The sequence below is a fragment of the Candoia aspera genome, chromosome 6, assembly GCF_035149785.1.
Source record: "Candoia aspera isolate rCanAsp1 chromosome 6, rCanAsp1.hap2, whole genome shotgun sequence".
Taxonomy (NCBI): Eukaryota; Metazoa; Chordata; class Lepidosauria; order Squamata; family Boidae; genus Candoia; species Candoia aspera.
This window is the reverse complement of record NC_086158.1, coordinates 37,288,954-37,306,199: the sequence shown is the minus strand read 5'-3', so window position 1 is coordinate 37,306,199 and position 17,246 is coordinate 37,288,954. Positions and strand designations below refer to the sequence as shown.

At 37.3% G+C, this 17,246-nt stretch overlaps 1 protein-coding gene across 1 annotated transcript in view; it reads right to left on the bottom strand.

Annotated features, from left to right (window-relative positions):
- LOC134499867 (glypican-5-like) overlaps positions 1 to 17,246 on the bottom strand; it is a 408,362-nt gene that overhangs the window by 285,308 nt on the left and 105,808 nt on the right. Inside the window, exon 4 of the mRNA XM_063306738.1 lies at positions 12,768 to 13,462. Coding sequence (XP_063162808.1) covers positions 12,768 to 13,462 — 695 coding nt within the window. The remainder of the gene's footprint in view (positions 1 to 12,767; positions 13,463 to 17,246) is intronic.

The following is a 17,246-nucleotide window of genomic DNA, read 5'->3' as shown; positions in this document are numbered from 1 at the left end:
ATCTCTCAGATGTATGCACAGTCTGGAACTTACTGTTTTAACTATGCTAATTTATCAGATATGATACTAAAGTACATTTCAAAGGGAACTTTAAAAATATTTGATAATTAATTTTCTTAAACATCATTTCTTTATCTAGAGTGAAAAGAGATTAAGGGAGGGAAACATGCAAATATACATGTCATGACCTGGAAATAAATGCATTTGCCCATCTTGAGACAAATTTGAGTTTAATCTGTTTCTTCTCATTGTGCTCACTGAATATCAAAAAAGGCTGCTACGTATGTTCAGCTAACATTCAATAATCCAAAATCTGAAGAAGTACACAAGATTTTCCACAGCATTGCCTGTGCCACATGTAGTCTGTCCTTCCTGGTTAGTTAAAGCCTCCAGGGAGATGACAAGGGCCAGAGTTGGAGTAATGATAAATCAGCCTTGAGTAATACTGCCATCCTCCCTGAAGTAGGTAGTAGTGTGTCCCCTCCTCAAGAAGTTGAACTTGGGAGTCTTCCTGGACTCACAGCTCCTGCTTGAGGAGCAAGTGGCAACTGTGACCAGGAAGGCCTTCAGACAGCTTCACCTGGTATACTAGTTATGACCCCTTCTGGAATGGGAGGCTTTGCTCACAGTCATGCAGGCTTTAGTCAGCTCATGATTAGATTATTGTAATTTACTCTACATGGGACTGCCCTGGAAGAGCACTGAGAAACTTTCTCTGGTCCAGAATGCAGCAGCTCAAATAGCTAATGTGCACTTTTCATTGTCCTCAAATGACACTGCTGCTTCTCGAGCAGTGCTGGATACCAGTCAGCTTCCAAGTGAAATTCAAAGCACTGGTTACCTTTTTTGAAGTCTTTCATAGATTAGGGCTTGGATATCTACAGGACTACCTGTAGTATTTATAATTTGAGTTATTTATAAAAATAATAAAGGCGGGATAGGAAATAAATAAATAAATAAATAAATAAATCTAAGAATGAGCTAAGAAATGAGCTTAGCTTAGAAAGCTAAGAATGAGCTAAGAATGATTCTTAGAAAGACAGAGCTCAGCAATGAAGGCTAATTTCAAAAAAGGGAAGTGACAACCAGAGCAACACCTTTCCCCCCTCTAAAATACAGAGAGAATGAGTAGATGACATGTGCTTTGACTTTTGATCATATCACAAAACTCTTACAGTCGAGAGGCAAGAGATACTGGGAGTTGCTTAAGAAACTTCTGGGGTCCCAGTCAATCCCTTGCTTTGCCTATAAGAGGACAAGGAACCTCAAAGATATGAATTAGAAATTATTTAAGTACAAAGGATTTCTGCTTAGTGAACATATTTATTACAGGATCATCCCCTCCTTTCCCTGCAGCCAGTGCACTTATTGCAAATGCAGACATTTTTTTTTCATTAATTCTTCAGAGGGACAGAGGCAATCCTTGCAAAGGTTCACTATAAGCATCAGCAATCAGATGGTATATGCCATTACAGTGCCCTTGTCCTAAAGTTTATGTGGGCAAAACTATTAGTTCTCTTAAGATTAGAAGTGGAGAATATTTAGGCAACATAAGAAAACCAATAATCAGGGCCACTGTAGTGAAATATATTTCAGGAAAAGCAAACATGGTATCTCAGGTCCGTAATTTTGGGCACAGACCAGTATGGGGGCAATAATCAGACTGTCATATTAAAAAAGAAATCAGATGGATTCTACTACTGAATAGCCTTATTTGTCAAAGGTTAAATGAAGACATTCAGTACCTACCTTTGATTTTAAACATGTCTAAGAATTCTGCTGTTGTAGTCCACAATATTTTTTGCATAATAAATCACCACAGCTACTCTCAGCTACAGTACATTCAGTTTTACACAGCACACCAGCTGACTGGTTTACAGATATTTCAAAAGGTAAATAACAACCACTACCACCATGCTTTATTTTGTCTTTAAGAGCCTTTTCACTTCTATTTTCATTTGCATTAGAGGCAAAAATGTACAACATGCTTTAGGAGAGTCATTTTCATTGTAGTACATTATTTTTATACTTTAATAAGTATAAATAAATATAAGTAAAAATAAGTATACAGCAACATTCTTGTCTAATAATTAAGCAAAACATACATTCTTATTTTAAACATTTACTGAGTTAGAATATACTGTACATAAGAAGAATCACCTATTTTTCAAAATATTGATATATGTCTGTTGTAAATCATTTTAGTGCATTCTTTTCTATTGTTTGTTTTTATAATACCCTTGAGAAAGGAATGCATTTCTAAAATGCACTGGTCTTTAATAAAAAAAAGTTTCTTCACTGGCCCTTGAGATTCAAATAAGTGAACATATTTGTTCACTTTGATGCTTGCCCTCTTTTGCTGTGATAAGTTATGAAAAATAAAATAAATAGTAGACATGTGTATAGTGGGGTGCACATCTGCAGATGTGGTGCATTAGCCATGGACTCTTAAGTGCTTCCCCCATGATTCCTACTGTTGCACCTATTCACACTCCAGAGAGGGGGAGTCTGTTGGTCACTGCCACCATCAACTGGGGGTGAAGCAGAAATCTGTTGTCTCCCCTTTCTTGCCTTTCGATAGCTAGCAGAATGGCCAGGATGCATGATGAATTAGGTTCCCTGTCAGAATGAGACTACTACTTTCAGAAAAGATACAAGTTGTTTATAAGGTAGAAGAAGGTTAAGGAGCTAATTGAGAATTGAAGACAATGAGAGAACAAGAAAAGGAAAACCCCATGAATCCTGGAGGCTTTAATTTGCGGCTAATCATCCAGCCATGAATACACATTTACACACATAAACAATATGGCAATACAGGTAGAACAAAAAAAGACCAAGAATACCAAAACAAAAGCAAAAAAAACCCCAACAACCCACAAAAAACAAACAAAAAAACCCCTCCAATCAATCCACATTTCCCCACCACAATTCCCTAGAGGGCCATTTCCTTGTGATTCTCTAACCCTTCTCCAGGTAGGAGTGTATTTCTTAGATGGCAAGAGCTAGTTTGGGAAGACAGAACATTTCTTCCTGGCATGGAAGGCAAAAAAAAAAAGGGGGGGGGAAATGAAGCTGGCCCCTCCCCTTTTAAAAAGTCACCTGGGAGGGAAACCTGACTCCTGATTGGTTGCTTGGAGTTTGAATTTCCTGAGCTCTGTCCACTATGCCAATTGGCAGTTTCATTTTAATTAACCCTGTGTTCTGATGAAATGAGCTATAGCTCACAAAACCTCATGCTTTTTAAGGAAAACGTGTTAGTTGGGAAATGTGCTACCAAACACCTGACTTTTTGCCTTTCATCAGATAATAGGTGGCATGGCTTGCCTCTTACAATTAACTCTCTTGTATCTGAACCTCTTGGATATTTTTCACCTCGCTACAATTCGTGTGAATCCATACTGTTCAGGAGTGAGGTGTCTGTTTTCAATCTAAGTATGTTTTACTCTGACTTAAAAAAAAATACTCTTTAAATTTCCATTCAGATACAAATACAACCTAAATATATTATTGTATATAATATCAAACTAGAAAATATATGTTACAAATGTTACTTATTTATTCAGTTTATATTGCTGCTGATTCACAAGTTAATCTGGGTTAAATTGAATACATTTTTAAATATATTTTCTTTAATAAGTAATTTCCTTTACTCTTTGGCTTTTTTAGTCTTAGGAGTGGGTGTCTCTCTTCCATAAAATTTACTTTTGAAACCCATTGGGCACCTGGTATTAGTTAACATAAATATGGTGGTGATGGAAAAATATAAAAAAACCCTACTGGTAGTTTTCATTTATCTTCAGGCAGTTTTCATTAATAGCCATTGCTCACTTTTTCAGAACCGTTAACATTTTTAAAATAGATATACGCTAAGCGATGGATTAATAGAAATAATTTCTTTTAAGATAATTACATTCTTGGCAGTGAAAAATGGAAAGTTGGTTATTTTTATTTTGTTGGGGAAGAAGGTTAAGCAAAGCATTTACTGTATTTAATAGAACTGCTCACCCCATTTGGAAGCAAAAAAAAGTAAAAAGGATTCTGCTTTATGTGGAACTGCATAAATAGCTTATAGTAATAATTTCCATTGATGAAAACGAACTACTTGAGTGACCTGCCAGGTATGTATGAAGGGTTACCATTAAGATATTAACCACTCCTGGACTTGATGCTTTTCTTTATACAACGCCATGTTATTTGCTCAGTAATGCTGGCTTCTACCCAACTACTTCTGCTAATATGGATTTTCCAGTTTGTAGCATCAGCAAACACTGCTATTATTTGCTCTTTCATCTGCTGGAATCTAATTGTGTGTCATACTGGAATGTGCACCATAATGCCAGATAGGTTGATTTAACTTGTTGACCCTTGACCATCATTTTTTGAGTCTTTTGCTCTTGTTTTCTCTTTGGAATTATGTTCTGAATGTGAAGCCTGGTAGAATTTAATTCATATTTATTTGAGTTCTTAATTCCTCCCCCCTCTCCTTTCTGTTGTTCATTGGTCTCCATTTCTCAAAGGTTTTGAAATAGGCTAGTAACAATTTTAACAAAATGCAGAAAGACTTTAATATTGTTTTCTCATATGCAATCCTTGGGGGAAAAAAAAGAATGTAATTCTTCATGGAATAGAATGTTTAGCTGTAGATATAGAAACAAGGTCCTGCCTCCCTTGCTGAATCGTTGAGCCACCTGAATAATAAATCACCATTTACTTTCATCTATTCTAATGATGTTGTTACAGAGCTACAATGTAGTATAATCAGAATTTTAAGTTTATTAACACATTAAAAGCACTAAAGGAGAAGAATAAAAGGGTTTGGTATTGGTAGGATCTGTCATGGAAATGTTGAATGATAAACTTTTCTACACATCAGTATTTATCTGGCTGTAGATGCTTTTTTGTCTTTGTCTGCATTTCTTTTGTTTTGCTTCTGAGTAAATTTAGAACTATAAACATTTTTTGTTGACAGTCCCAAAGACAAGTTCTTCCATTTTGCTGATAGTCACAAAACAGGGAGTCCAAGTAACAACATAGTTTGTTTCCATACTTAAATCCTGCATAAGCAAGTTTATATATAGAAGGCATTACTTTTGTTTAATGGAGTCATTAGTTCTTCCACCCACTCACATGAATGTTCTCAGAGAGGTTTTCAGTTGCATTTCTTTACAGCTGTATTCCCAGAATTCTTTGTGGCTGACATAATTATGTCATCAACCTCAGCAATCTAGTTACTATATTCCCAGTGGATATATAATTTTTTTTCAGCTTTGGAAAGAGTTGGTTGTAAAACTTCTGAATGTGAAAAGCAACATTCAATGTAGAAAGTTCTGGAGTACAAGTAGCGGTTCATTTTTAGAGTTGCTTATTTCAGAATTGACTTAGCATGCAAGTTTTCCTGACCACTCTAAAGATATTGTTTTTATGCAAGTTCAGTCTGAATCTGTTTACAGTATGCGTACTGGCATTTTTAAAATTTTAAGTGGGAAGGCAGCCTGACTCACATTCATTTTCTAGCCACCAAACTGGAGATTCCTGTGATATTTAGTTTGTAAATGTATCCACTCTAAAGTTTACAAAAAATAAAATACAATCAGATCACAATAAAGTTAAAAATCTGGCTTTGGAAACTGCAAAGCTGGGTCAGTAGCTCTGAAAATTAACATTAGGAGGGTCTCCTTGGCTGATCTAATGGATTATAACTTGGTACAGATAAACAGGCTATTTCTCTGTATGTCAGTCCTTAAACCTTTCTGTCTTTTCAGTCAAAACAGGTACTTCGACTTGAGCTTGAAAAACTGGTTGTTGGCCAATGTGGATGGTGGACTTCTGGTTCATCATGCTCCATCTGTATCTTATTTTAAAAAAAAATGATATATTTGTTGTCTGTGTAGCTTACTAGGTATTGTTATTACTAATTGATGAAATATGCTTGTAAGCTTGTTATGTTGCTTGATTACCTTGGGCTGCCTGTATATGTTGTAATTCTTGAAGAGTCACTGGAGTTCATTCTTCTAGAAGCTTCAGTAAGGCAAACAGGAAAAAACTGACTCTTGCCTCTTTTGTTGGATCAGTAGAAAAGGCACAGCAATGGTGAAGATGTGTGGTCATAAAAAGGCATCTCAAGCTTTGCCTTACCTCTGAAGGGGGAGCAAGGGCAAACAATAATGCTGAACCAATTGTAGTGAGTAAACAAAAAGGAAAAAAGAGCACAGCAAAATGGCTGGCTTTATTGGGAAGATTAACATGTTTGATTATTCCACAACAACTGCACTCTTTCTCACATATCTATTGATATGCTGTTCTCCAGCCTTTGAGTTGTGAGGAGAAAGTTCATTTCCAAAACTGCTGCCCCCACAGCATTACTTTTACCAGGCCTTGTCAGCAGTATAGCAGCTGCCCCCACAAGGAGGTGGCTTGAAGCTATTATTAGGGGCAGCGCTGTCCAGCAAGAGATCCTTCCTATCCGTCTCTCTCCTTCTCTGTCTACAAATCTTTTGCCTTTCCTGCCTCATTCTTCTTTTGCCTGCCTTCCTGACTCTCTCCACCATTGCCTTTCTCTTTGTGCGCCAAGAAACACTGACAAATACCCACTGTCACCCTCCTCTAAACTAGCTAAGTCCCTCTTGTGCCAAACACACTCAGCTTCCTCCCTTTCCTACCCGTGCAGAGCAACAGTTTGTCTTGTTCCTCTCCTTTGTTAGTCTTGCTGTAGCTGTGCACTGACCCAGAGAGAGACGGATAAATATCTCAGGAAAACATTTCTGCTTCTCTGCTAAAAGCAGCTGTGCCAGGCTGCTGTTTTTCCATTGTCTATGCAACTGAGATTGATCTGTACCATCACAAAGCCCTCATTTTTGTTCATTAAAATGGAGTGTCATATTTAGTCTTTGCTTTCTAGAAAAGGAGGTTTCTAGAGGCACTTCTGGACCAGCTGCAGCTTCTGAGTGATCTTCAGGAGCAATCCCATCTAAAGCGCATTGCAATAATCCAAACAGTAATTCTTGCAGAATTCTTAGAAGAAAGTTAGTTCTGGAAGTTTCAGTAAAGCAAACAACAGAAACAACTACTACTGACTCAAGGGTCTTTAGATCAACAGAAAAGAAACAACACTCTGATTTATGTCTTCAGTGAAACATAAACATATCTACAACATGTTTTTAAGAAGTGCTTACTGATTTTAATATTTATGGATTTTACAGATGTTTTTAATGTAACTATTGTTAAGTCACCTAGGGACTTGTTCAATTAGCATATAAATAATTGTGATAAATAATTGTAAATAATTAAACCTGTCATGGTCAAATGAATTCTTACTTTATTCTGTGAAGAAAGTTCTGCCTGTGAACATGGGCCATGGCCCTGTGATCCTAACACAATACAAACATACTGCTCAGCAAAACTACGATAAGATTTTGCCTTTGGCCCTTTATTGCTCTCCTGCCATAGGTCCAAAGATATGGCACCAAGAAGCATTTGTATATGCTTTATATAGAATGGAAGGGAATAATTCCTAGGAATCCTATCATAACTTTTATCTGAAATCATCCTGTAAATTTACTTAAGTTGTCATTAGAACAATGATATTTCTTTTCAGAGATTTCAGTAAATTTTGCTTTTCTCAAAATCATTACTTGGCTTTCCCCTTTCCCCTCAAATTCAGATTGTTGGGGTTTTCCACATAGGTGATAGATAGATAGATAGATAGATAGATAGATAGATAGATAGATAGATAGATACACACACACACACTGTATATTTAATTTTTATCCCACCTTTATTATTTTTTATAAATAACTCAAGGCAGCAAACATACCTCATACTCCTTTCTCCTATTTTCCCCACAACAACAACCCTGTGAGGTGCTTTGGGCTGCGAGAGAGAGTGACTGGCCCAAGTGTTCTTTAAATTATGATTATCCTTGAATAATCTTAAATATAAAAATACTGATCTGGTTGTTTTCATATTGGGTTGCAGATATGATGCTGACCTTATGTTTCTTTAGCTAATGAATACTTTGGCCACCCCAGGTTGACAACTCCTGTTACCTACTAGTAAAATTAATTTTCAATTTGGAAATAGTATTTCAGTATTACAATAAGTTAGGCAAGAAATTAGTTGGAAGACATGTAATTATTTACAAAATCTGATCATGTGGTACACTGGTATATAAAGAATGTGTATCAAAAGTTACCAATATGACCTTATGGCCAATGGGGAAAGAATATTTTTTAAAAAATAAACAAATGGAATGAATGACTTTAAATAAAAACCTACACACTGAGAAATTTGTAAAACAGAATAATTGCCAAAAACAATGTCAGCCTGGCAGAGAAAAAGAAATATTTTCATGAATCTTAAGCAATGTATAGAAGACTAACATTCTTATGTTGGATTTAGTAAGAAATTATACTCAAGGCAGCTAACAATATACTATACTATAAGTACCAAAGAAACTTATATGTTTTCTTGAGTTTTTAGGAAGCAAGCTGGGTTATGTATTATGCTTTGCGTAAATGGCATCCACCTATCATTTATGTAAGGTTCAAGTCTGACTCTGACTCTGAAAACAAAACTTATGCTGAGCCAGAAGGGGAAAACAAAACTTATCTGGAAGAAATTGAGGAATTAGAAACCAGGAGTGACTCACCAGAGCTGTAATCAGCAATCCAATCAGCACCCATGAGAGGAGAGCTGAGAAGTGAGCAAAGCAAACGGCAACCCAATTCGCTACAGAGAAAAAACAGTGTGAAAGGGATTGGATAAAAAGGCACCAGTGCAGGGAGCAAACTGCTGGAGACAACCGATCCACTGAGCTAACAGCTTCTTCTCAAGAGTCCTTGCCGGAGCTCAAAGACTTGCCTGTAGCCGACACGGAATCAGTGCCAGCTCCTCCTATCAACGTGGACTTACCTCCTCTGCTTGCTGTTCCAGCCGAGTCCAGCCTTGCTTCCAGTTCCAGGCCTTGTCTTGCCATTCCAGCCAAGTCCAGCCTTGCCTCCAGTTCCAAGTGTCATCTTGTCATTTCCACCAAGCCCATCCTTGCCTCTAGTTCCAAGTCACGTCTTGCCTTCTCCTTCAAGCCAGGCCTTGTCTCCAGTTCCAAGTCGTGTCTTGCTGTTCCAGCCAAGTCCAGTTGTGCCTCCAGTTCCAAGCCTCGCCTTGTTGTTCCAGCTGAGCCCTGCCTTGCCTCCAGATCTGAGCCTTGTCCTGCCACTCCAGCAGAGCTTAGCCTTCTCTCCATGCCAAGCCCTGCAATTGAACCTCAAGCCTCCTCCTTGCCACGCGCCTTAGCCACACCCGGTCTTGCTGCCTTGTTGAGAGGGTTAGCTGAGTTCTGTCTTGCTGTACTGCTAAGAATTTCTGCTACTCCAGATCCTACAGCCTTGCTTTGTTTCCATCCTTTGCCTGGGTGGACTTGAGTGAATTGTATTGTCTGTTCTATGAATTCTTATTTGTTGTAAATAGTTGACTGTAAATAAAGGACTTCCTTTTGTATTCTACCTGGCCGTTCTTTAGTCCAAACAGGACAATTTAGCTGGATAAACAGCTGAAAAAAATATTCAGTTTCATATCTTTACTCCTTAAGGTCAATAGTTTAAGATTTTTAAGTACTCGAAGTCTAAAAAGTAGAATGCAAGGCTATTAGTTAAGCTGCCTAGTCATGATGGGAGTTGTAGTCCAATGCATCTGGAGGCACCAAATTTGGAAAGGCTGATTTGGATGTTGTTAAAATCTAATTTTTTCCCCCTGCCTCTAAGTTTACCAGCTTGTTTCACCCTGTGAAACAATAACTAGTAGTTCAGAAAAAAATATCCCATAGAAATCCAAGTGCTTTCTCAAGAGAAAGAGAATTAGCTTTATTCTTGTTCTGAGCCAATTGCCATGTATTGTTTTTGACAATAAAGCCATGCTTCATGTAAGTACAACTGGCTGAATCGTTACACATATCTATCATTTGCTTCCTGGTATGAACTCATCATCACATTTATTACAGCCCTAAGGCCAGACACAATAAAACTATACAATAGCAACAATCTTACATTCATACATATATAGAACAAAAGCAATTAGTTTACTACAATCCAAAATTAAGAATGAAAACACTAAAATAAATTGAAATAAAATACTATGTGGATAAATTCTAAATCTAAGTGATGATGCGGCATATTGTGCAGATGGTAGCACAAAACTGGGCAACCTGGGAGTATATTTTCGGGTCCTTGTCCAAAAGAAGTAGCATTAGATAATGGATATATAAGCATCTGTCTAGAGTCCTTATATAGGGAACAGTATAACAACATATGGCTTAGGGTTTCTATTCAGCCGTCACCACATGGACATCCAAAGGTGCATAGGAATAGCCTTAAAATGTCCAAATAGGACTGCTGAGGACAGAGCATCCAGCCTGGCTAAGGTGAAAGCTTTACAAAATTTCAAAACTGTGATATATGATAAATAAGAAGCTGGAATGAACCCTTCCAGAAGATAATGACAGTGATTGGGGTGCAGCACCTTACTTAAATTTGTTTGGAGATCTATATCCCAGATTCATTGTTTCAGGGTGGTTCTAGCATTATCAAATCCTAACGAGTGCTGACTTTCCATAGAAAAGCCCAGCAATTTAATTTTGTCGAAGGCTTTTTTTAGCCAAGATGACTTAAAATGATCTCTAAATATTAATGGGACTAAACCTATAGGCAACAGAATTAACTTCAGCCAGAAGGTAAGAAGAAGAAATCATGCTCTGGCATCTAATGAAACTATACCTATTTCTACTCATAGGATAGCATTTTTGATACCATCAAAATGGCCCTAATAAACTTATTCTGAATGGTTTCAATAGAATTGAGCTTAGCAAGGGAGCAGATGGTATGATTGCTTCCTGGTACGATTCAGGTGCCTTTAGTGAGGGAAAGTGAGAGCCCTTGCTTCATCAAGCTTACTGTCTTTGTGTTTTAAGCTTTATTGATTTTATTGTAAATTCTTTGTTGTAAGCTGCCCAGAGTCATTGAGAGTCAGACAACATACAAGTTTAATATATTATTATTATTATTATTATTATTATTATTATTTCTTGAATAGAAAACTTGTCTTTTTTGTTTATTCTGTAATAATTTAAAACCCACAAACTGCACATTGAATAGTTTTCTTGTGTAAGTATATTGCATAGTTAAGAAGTATCACACATAATCTGAATATGTCTCATTATTACTTTCTTGGCCTAATTCCAGAATATAATTTTTGAAATTTTGAAATTGAATTAAAAATAAAGCTCCAACCATTATTGTATACTATATCACATCCTTACAAAGAAAATAATCAAAAATGAATTATTTGAAAGAAAAGTAGCAAACAAATTTCTTAAGCCATTCCTCTTTTTAAAACTCTTCTCATTTTTGGAACGAGGGTAATAGGAGAGTTAATGATATATCACAATGAAGAAAGAAAGGACAAGAAAAGATACATATGCTAAATTATACTTATAGATGCAAATATAGAAATAAAATCCAACCAATTCATCTTTAACACATTCTTCAATTAATCCTTCAATTAATTTATACTGATACTGAATTTTAATTCTGTTTTCGTAAACCGCCCAGAGTCCCTCCTTTGGGGGGGAGATGGGCCGTAATAAAATTTGATAAATGAATAAGTAAATAATTTGCATCCCAGCATGTAAATGAGACCAAATGTCTACTTCAATTAACTTTCCCTCAGTCAATCATCTGGTTTGCAGCCTGAAAGGCAGAATGGAAGAGAGTTCTTAAAGAAGCAAAAACTTCATTCCTAAAGGACTTACCATGGACGGTTTTACTATGCAACAAAGTGATTAGACAGTTGTAAGTCTTTTGAGGGTAGAGTGATTTTATGTTTTTTAATCCAAAGACCAGCTTTTTGCTCAATACTGGCACTCTGTGTAAAGCTTCTACTTACCCCTTCAACGTTCAGATTACACTAGCTCATCCTCTCTTTCTTCTTTCTTCCCCCAGTTAGGTCCAATGGTACTAATTCTACTGATAAACTCACACGGACACACCACCCCAAAAGCCTGAATCCACTTGTGGTTCTCTCTGCACTGAAGACCACAGAAGAAAGGAAAGAACACTAAAGTAATAAATTGCCCAGACCATCTACTCATAAACAAACAGAATCCCTTGGAAAACTTGAGTTTAGTATCTAGTAATTGATTAATATGGGTCTCCAATAGGGATGTCAACAAAAATCTTAATTGAACCTAGGCCTTAAACATACAATAAATGACTGGCTAGTTTTTAAAAGTGCTTCATACAGATAACTGTACAGATTACCTTTTAAAATAAACTGAAGAAATGGTTTAATAAAACACAATGATTAAATGGGTACTTTCTGTACATTTTGCTTCTCATTCACCATTATGATTGCACTCTAGATAAAAATAACCACAAAAGATAAATAAGCATGCCAGTAATTCACACTTAATTGACTAATACCATTATCTGTTTCTTCATTTTGCTGCTTTGGTATTTCTTCTTTCCTAGGACCAACATGGTTGCTAACCTTTTGACTTACAAATAACACTTCTCTTTGTCTTTTAAAACAGGTGCATCTTAGGGAGCTTTCTATTAATCGACAGGCATGTGAGGAAGGGAGGAAATCCTGTCGACAACTGATTATTTACCTATGTGGCAGTAAACAGCAATTCAGAGCCAATTTATTCATCAAAGATTAAAAGCAGGAGCAGTGGCAGTGGCAGAAATGTGCAGACAATTCAGGATCATGATACTTACAGTAGCTGATAGCTGGGGTCCATTAAGTTGTGCCTGTAAAATGGCCTCATTGATTGAGTACCGAATACCCAGCAGTGCCAGTTCCAGATCATGAGTTCCAACCATTTCATTTGTGAGGTATTCCAGGATATAGATATAGTCCCTCCAATGAACATCCAGCTCAGATACACCAGCAAAACAGCCTCTCATCACATTTAGACAATACCCTTCACAGGGCCTGATGAGGGTCAGGCCTTGGCAGTGAGGACAATACTGCATTTTCACAAGGCCTCGGATACATTCTTTGGTCAAAGAAGCATGCTCAGTGGCATTCAGCACTTCAACGCCCATGCCCAGGGCCTGGTTGAATGTCCTGCTTGCCCTCAGAGACTTTGCTAGCTCCGTAACAGCTTCCTTAGAATAGTGCCCAAATGGATTGATGTCTTGTCGTGTTTGTCGCAGGCATTCCATATAGTCTTCTGACAAATCCATCATGCCTGGGTTTATCAAGCGGGTATAAACTAAAGGGAAGAGGCTGTCGAAGAACCGGAAAAATGCTCTTTCCACTCTGGTCTGAGAACCCAAGAGGTAGAGAGAGAGGTCTGTAAAAAGTTCCTTCACAGGCTCAGCTGCCTCCTTTGACATGGGTCTGTAGACAGTCTCAAAGAGAGAAGTGGTGTGGTTCTCAGCAAAACGAAGCAGGGACTCAAAGGCTGCTGCAGAAATACATTAAAAGTGAAGGAAGAGTCATTGTTTCCTTAATTCAGCTCAACAACTTGACCCTTAATATTTGACCAGTAGTAAGTATTATTTGGTTGCTTTACAAGCTAGCTAGGCATTTTCTTTCTGCTTTACAAATTGGTTGAAAGGGGGAAGGGGATCTCACTGCTTTTATTAGTTTTCAAGACTGCTTTGATTACTGCTTGATACTGACATAGAGTCTCTGAATGCTGGAATACCTGGAAAAGTCTGGATAAATTGGATACCTACAAGATTTCAACTCCCAGAATCTGCCAGTAATGGGTTCATTGAAGAGCTGAAGCTGCACATCTATAGGGTCTTCAGTTGGGGAAGCTGAACTAGATAGAGACTCCTCCAAAACTAAATCCATGGTGGAGCAGAAAACAAGGGCCATCGCTCAGTGGTAGAACATGGAGCACTTTTGTTTCTGTGCAAAATTCCCAGGTTCTGTAACTGGCATCTCCAATTAGGACTGGAAAGACCTACTGAAATCTTGAAGAAATGTGGACCAATGCAAATTGAATGTAAAAGGGTTTCCTATGTAAGTCAGCTTCTTTTGTGAGACATTTTAAGAGCAACTGGGAGGGGGAGGATTAAATCAGGCATACAACTGTCCCACATCTGACTGATCTTGCCTGATATATAAGATACAACTGGATTGAAAAGTACCATCTGAAATAATCTCCAGTTAAGGCTATGTAATCACACATTATATATAAAAATCATATTACAAGAGCAAATAAATAATAAAATATAACATTTATAACAAAGTAACTAAAGTTTCTAAAAAGGTTAGTAAAAGAACTCATGAACATTTTTTTCTCTTTAAATGCACTCCAGCTTTTGATTCAGAAGATGGAATTTCTTGATTTCTTTTCTAATGCAGAAACACCTGTAGCTTGGTAAAGTGCAGATTTTTTGTTTCTCAACACATTGCTTCATTTCCCTTATCCTATTCACCATTGCCTGCTGCAGTTGTGATCTTAAACTAGTGCTATAATTAAAAAACCTGAGGTGCCCACAGATGTTGAAGGACAGAACTATGAATACTCAGCCTGCTCCACAACCTTAAGCGATATTGTGGTTTTAAGTTCAGTGGAAAATCTGTGCAATTTACTATTAAAATAAGATTCAAGCTTAGACTTTGACCTTTAAAGTACTAAATAGTTTAGGATCTGGCTAAGAGAGTGGTCACCATCTTAGTATGAACTTGTGTGGCTGCTAAGGTCAACAGCAGAGGCCCTCTTAAAGATGCATCTTGGAGGTCCATTCATTAGATACATAGGATAAGGCATTTTTCTGCATTTCTAGCAAGCTATGTAACATAGTACTTTGATAGCTACCTTAACTTCCATTGCTTCTGCCTTTAGGAAAGAAGCCAAGATTTTCGTTCCCAGTCCATACCTTTGCAGTTGTTTGATGAGGATTTTAGGTGTGATTGATAAGGGAAAGCCTTGGTCAAGAGTCAGATGAACAAATGACTAGAACAGGGTTTCTCAACCAGGGTTCCATGGAACCCTGGGGTTCCATGAGATGTCGGGGTTCCCTGGGAGATCATGATTTCTTTTAAAAATTATTTCAAATTTGGGCAAATTCACATTAAAGAGGTAAGTTTCATTCTTTATTTTTAGTTTAATAACACTGTTAATGCATATATACTGCCCTACACATGAAACAAATATAATAATTTTGTAACTACTGGCCTATATTTGAGCCTGAATGTTCAGGGGTTCCCCAAGGTCTGAAAAATTATTTATTTATTTATTTATTCAATTTGTCCCCGCCCATCTCCTCCCATCAGGGCACTCTGGGCAGTTTACAATAATCAATTAAAACAATAACCACACAATAAAATATATAAATATAAATTATTCTAATAAATAAGTATAAATAAGAGTAAAAACTAGAGTAAAAAATATTTCAAGAGTTCCTCCAGGGTCAAAAGGTTGAGAAAGATTGGACTAGAAGAACCCATAACTATATAGTTTATTGCTCTAAATAGTTTCTGAAGATACAGTATGTGTGCTACATGTTCAGTTTTGAAGCTGACAATTCTATGTGATCAAGACATCAGGATAGGTACTGACCAAATGACTGGAAATAGACTGCATATGTTACAATAGTTCAAAACAGCTCCATGATTTAGCTCTTTCAGAACCATGCCAAGATAATAACTTACAAATTGAATGGGTTTTTTTTTTTTTTGTATTTCTAGGAGCCTTGAAAAGAAAAGAAAAATCCAATTTAAAAAGTTTCACTCCCACATACAAACCTAGACTGCCGAGTTTCATACTGAGGCAGCTTTTACAACTGAATTGTAGAATCGTGAAAATGGGGTTTATAATGGAAAGACTGACGTGGCAATAACTAATCTTGTAAAGAAAGCTGTGGGTCTCTAAATAAACAGTGTTTTCTAAAATACCTCTATTTAATATGTATTAGTGTAAGTGGAATTCCCCCCTCCCAAGTCCTGCTGTGCTGCCTCGTCATGGCTGTGGGGGTGTTCCTGGGAGGGATGAGTGAAGAACATCAGGATTATATGCCAAGAGTATATACTTTCAGCAGGATCACCCAAAGTATGAACGTCATCGCACCTATACTGGGCAGCAGCAATAGGCAGATGATCACTTTAGTGGCAATGGCAAAGGCATCAATTCATGCTGCGTGGGAGAAGGCACAGGTAAACCACTCCTGTATATTTACCAAGAAAACCACATAGATAGAAAATGTAAATGAACGTTGGACTTTGAAGAAGGAGGATAGGAAGAATATTGATGCTTTTTTTAAATGAAAAGTACTGAAATATAGATTCACAAGCAAATCAAACTACATCTGAATTTGGATTGTTTGAACATCAAGTTCTTTTTTTTTTTATTTGACCAATTGAGTCTCCTTTTAATATTAAAGGAGCAAATTGGCACAGGTGCCCAGCCTTTCCTTTTGACAGGAGTAAAAGTATAAATTACTCTAAGATTTTTGTCAGACCTTTGAATTTTTAAAATACACATGCACACTGACTGCTGAATATTTCATGAAAGCAGCCCAAAGCCATCCTCCAAGGAGAGCATTCTGTTCAAACATTTTATCATGTGCTCACAGCATGCTTGACTTCACAGCTGATGTTGCGTCTGCAGTGCCTGAACACAGCTGATCAAACACAGCTCACCTCTGGAAATCATGTCTCAATTGCCCTTCTTTAAAATTAGCTGCTGGAGAAGAGCCAAACTATTACAAGATTTCACATTTTCTTTGACTTTGTATTGGAGGTATGAGGAAACCTCCATGCTGGGCAGCTAATGAGTTTGCACCCTAGGGAATTCAGCTGATGCCTAACATTAACAGACAATAAGAATGAGACAATGCTTAATGCATGACACAGAAAAGATTACCCCCCAATTATATACTGGTCTCCTACACAGCAGGCTTATTCAGAATGCTTTTGCACAAAACAGTACATTCTCAATGCATGCAATCATTGTGGGAGAATAAGGCAAAAAATCTGCTTTAGAATCCTTCCTTCACACAGGGTTCAGGAATGTAGACGTTGATTTGTTTTCCTGAAAAGAGGATAAAACCAGAGGTTTACTTGATTTTGTATTTCTTAATGACCTAAACTACCTATATGTCATGCGCTGCCTACCTCTGAATAACGTTCAGACACTGGGTTGCAAAGCAGGCTCTGGTTTATTTCAGGATAGGTACAACGTTGTTAGAAAAAGCTGAGAGTGACAGGAGCGCGCCGGTGCGGGGTTTAAATAC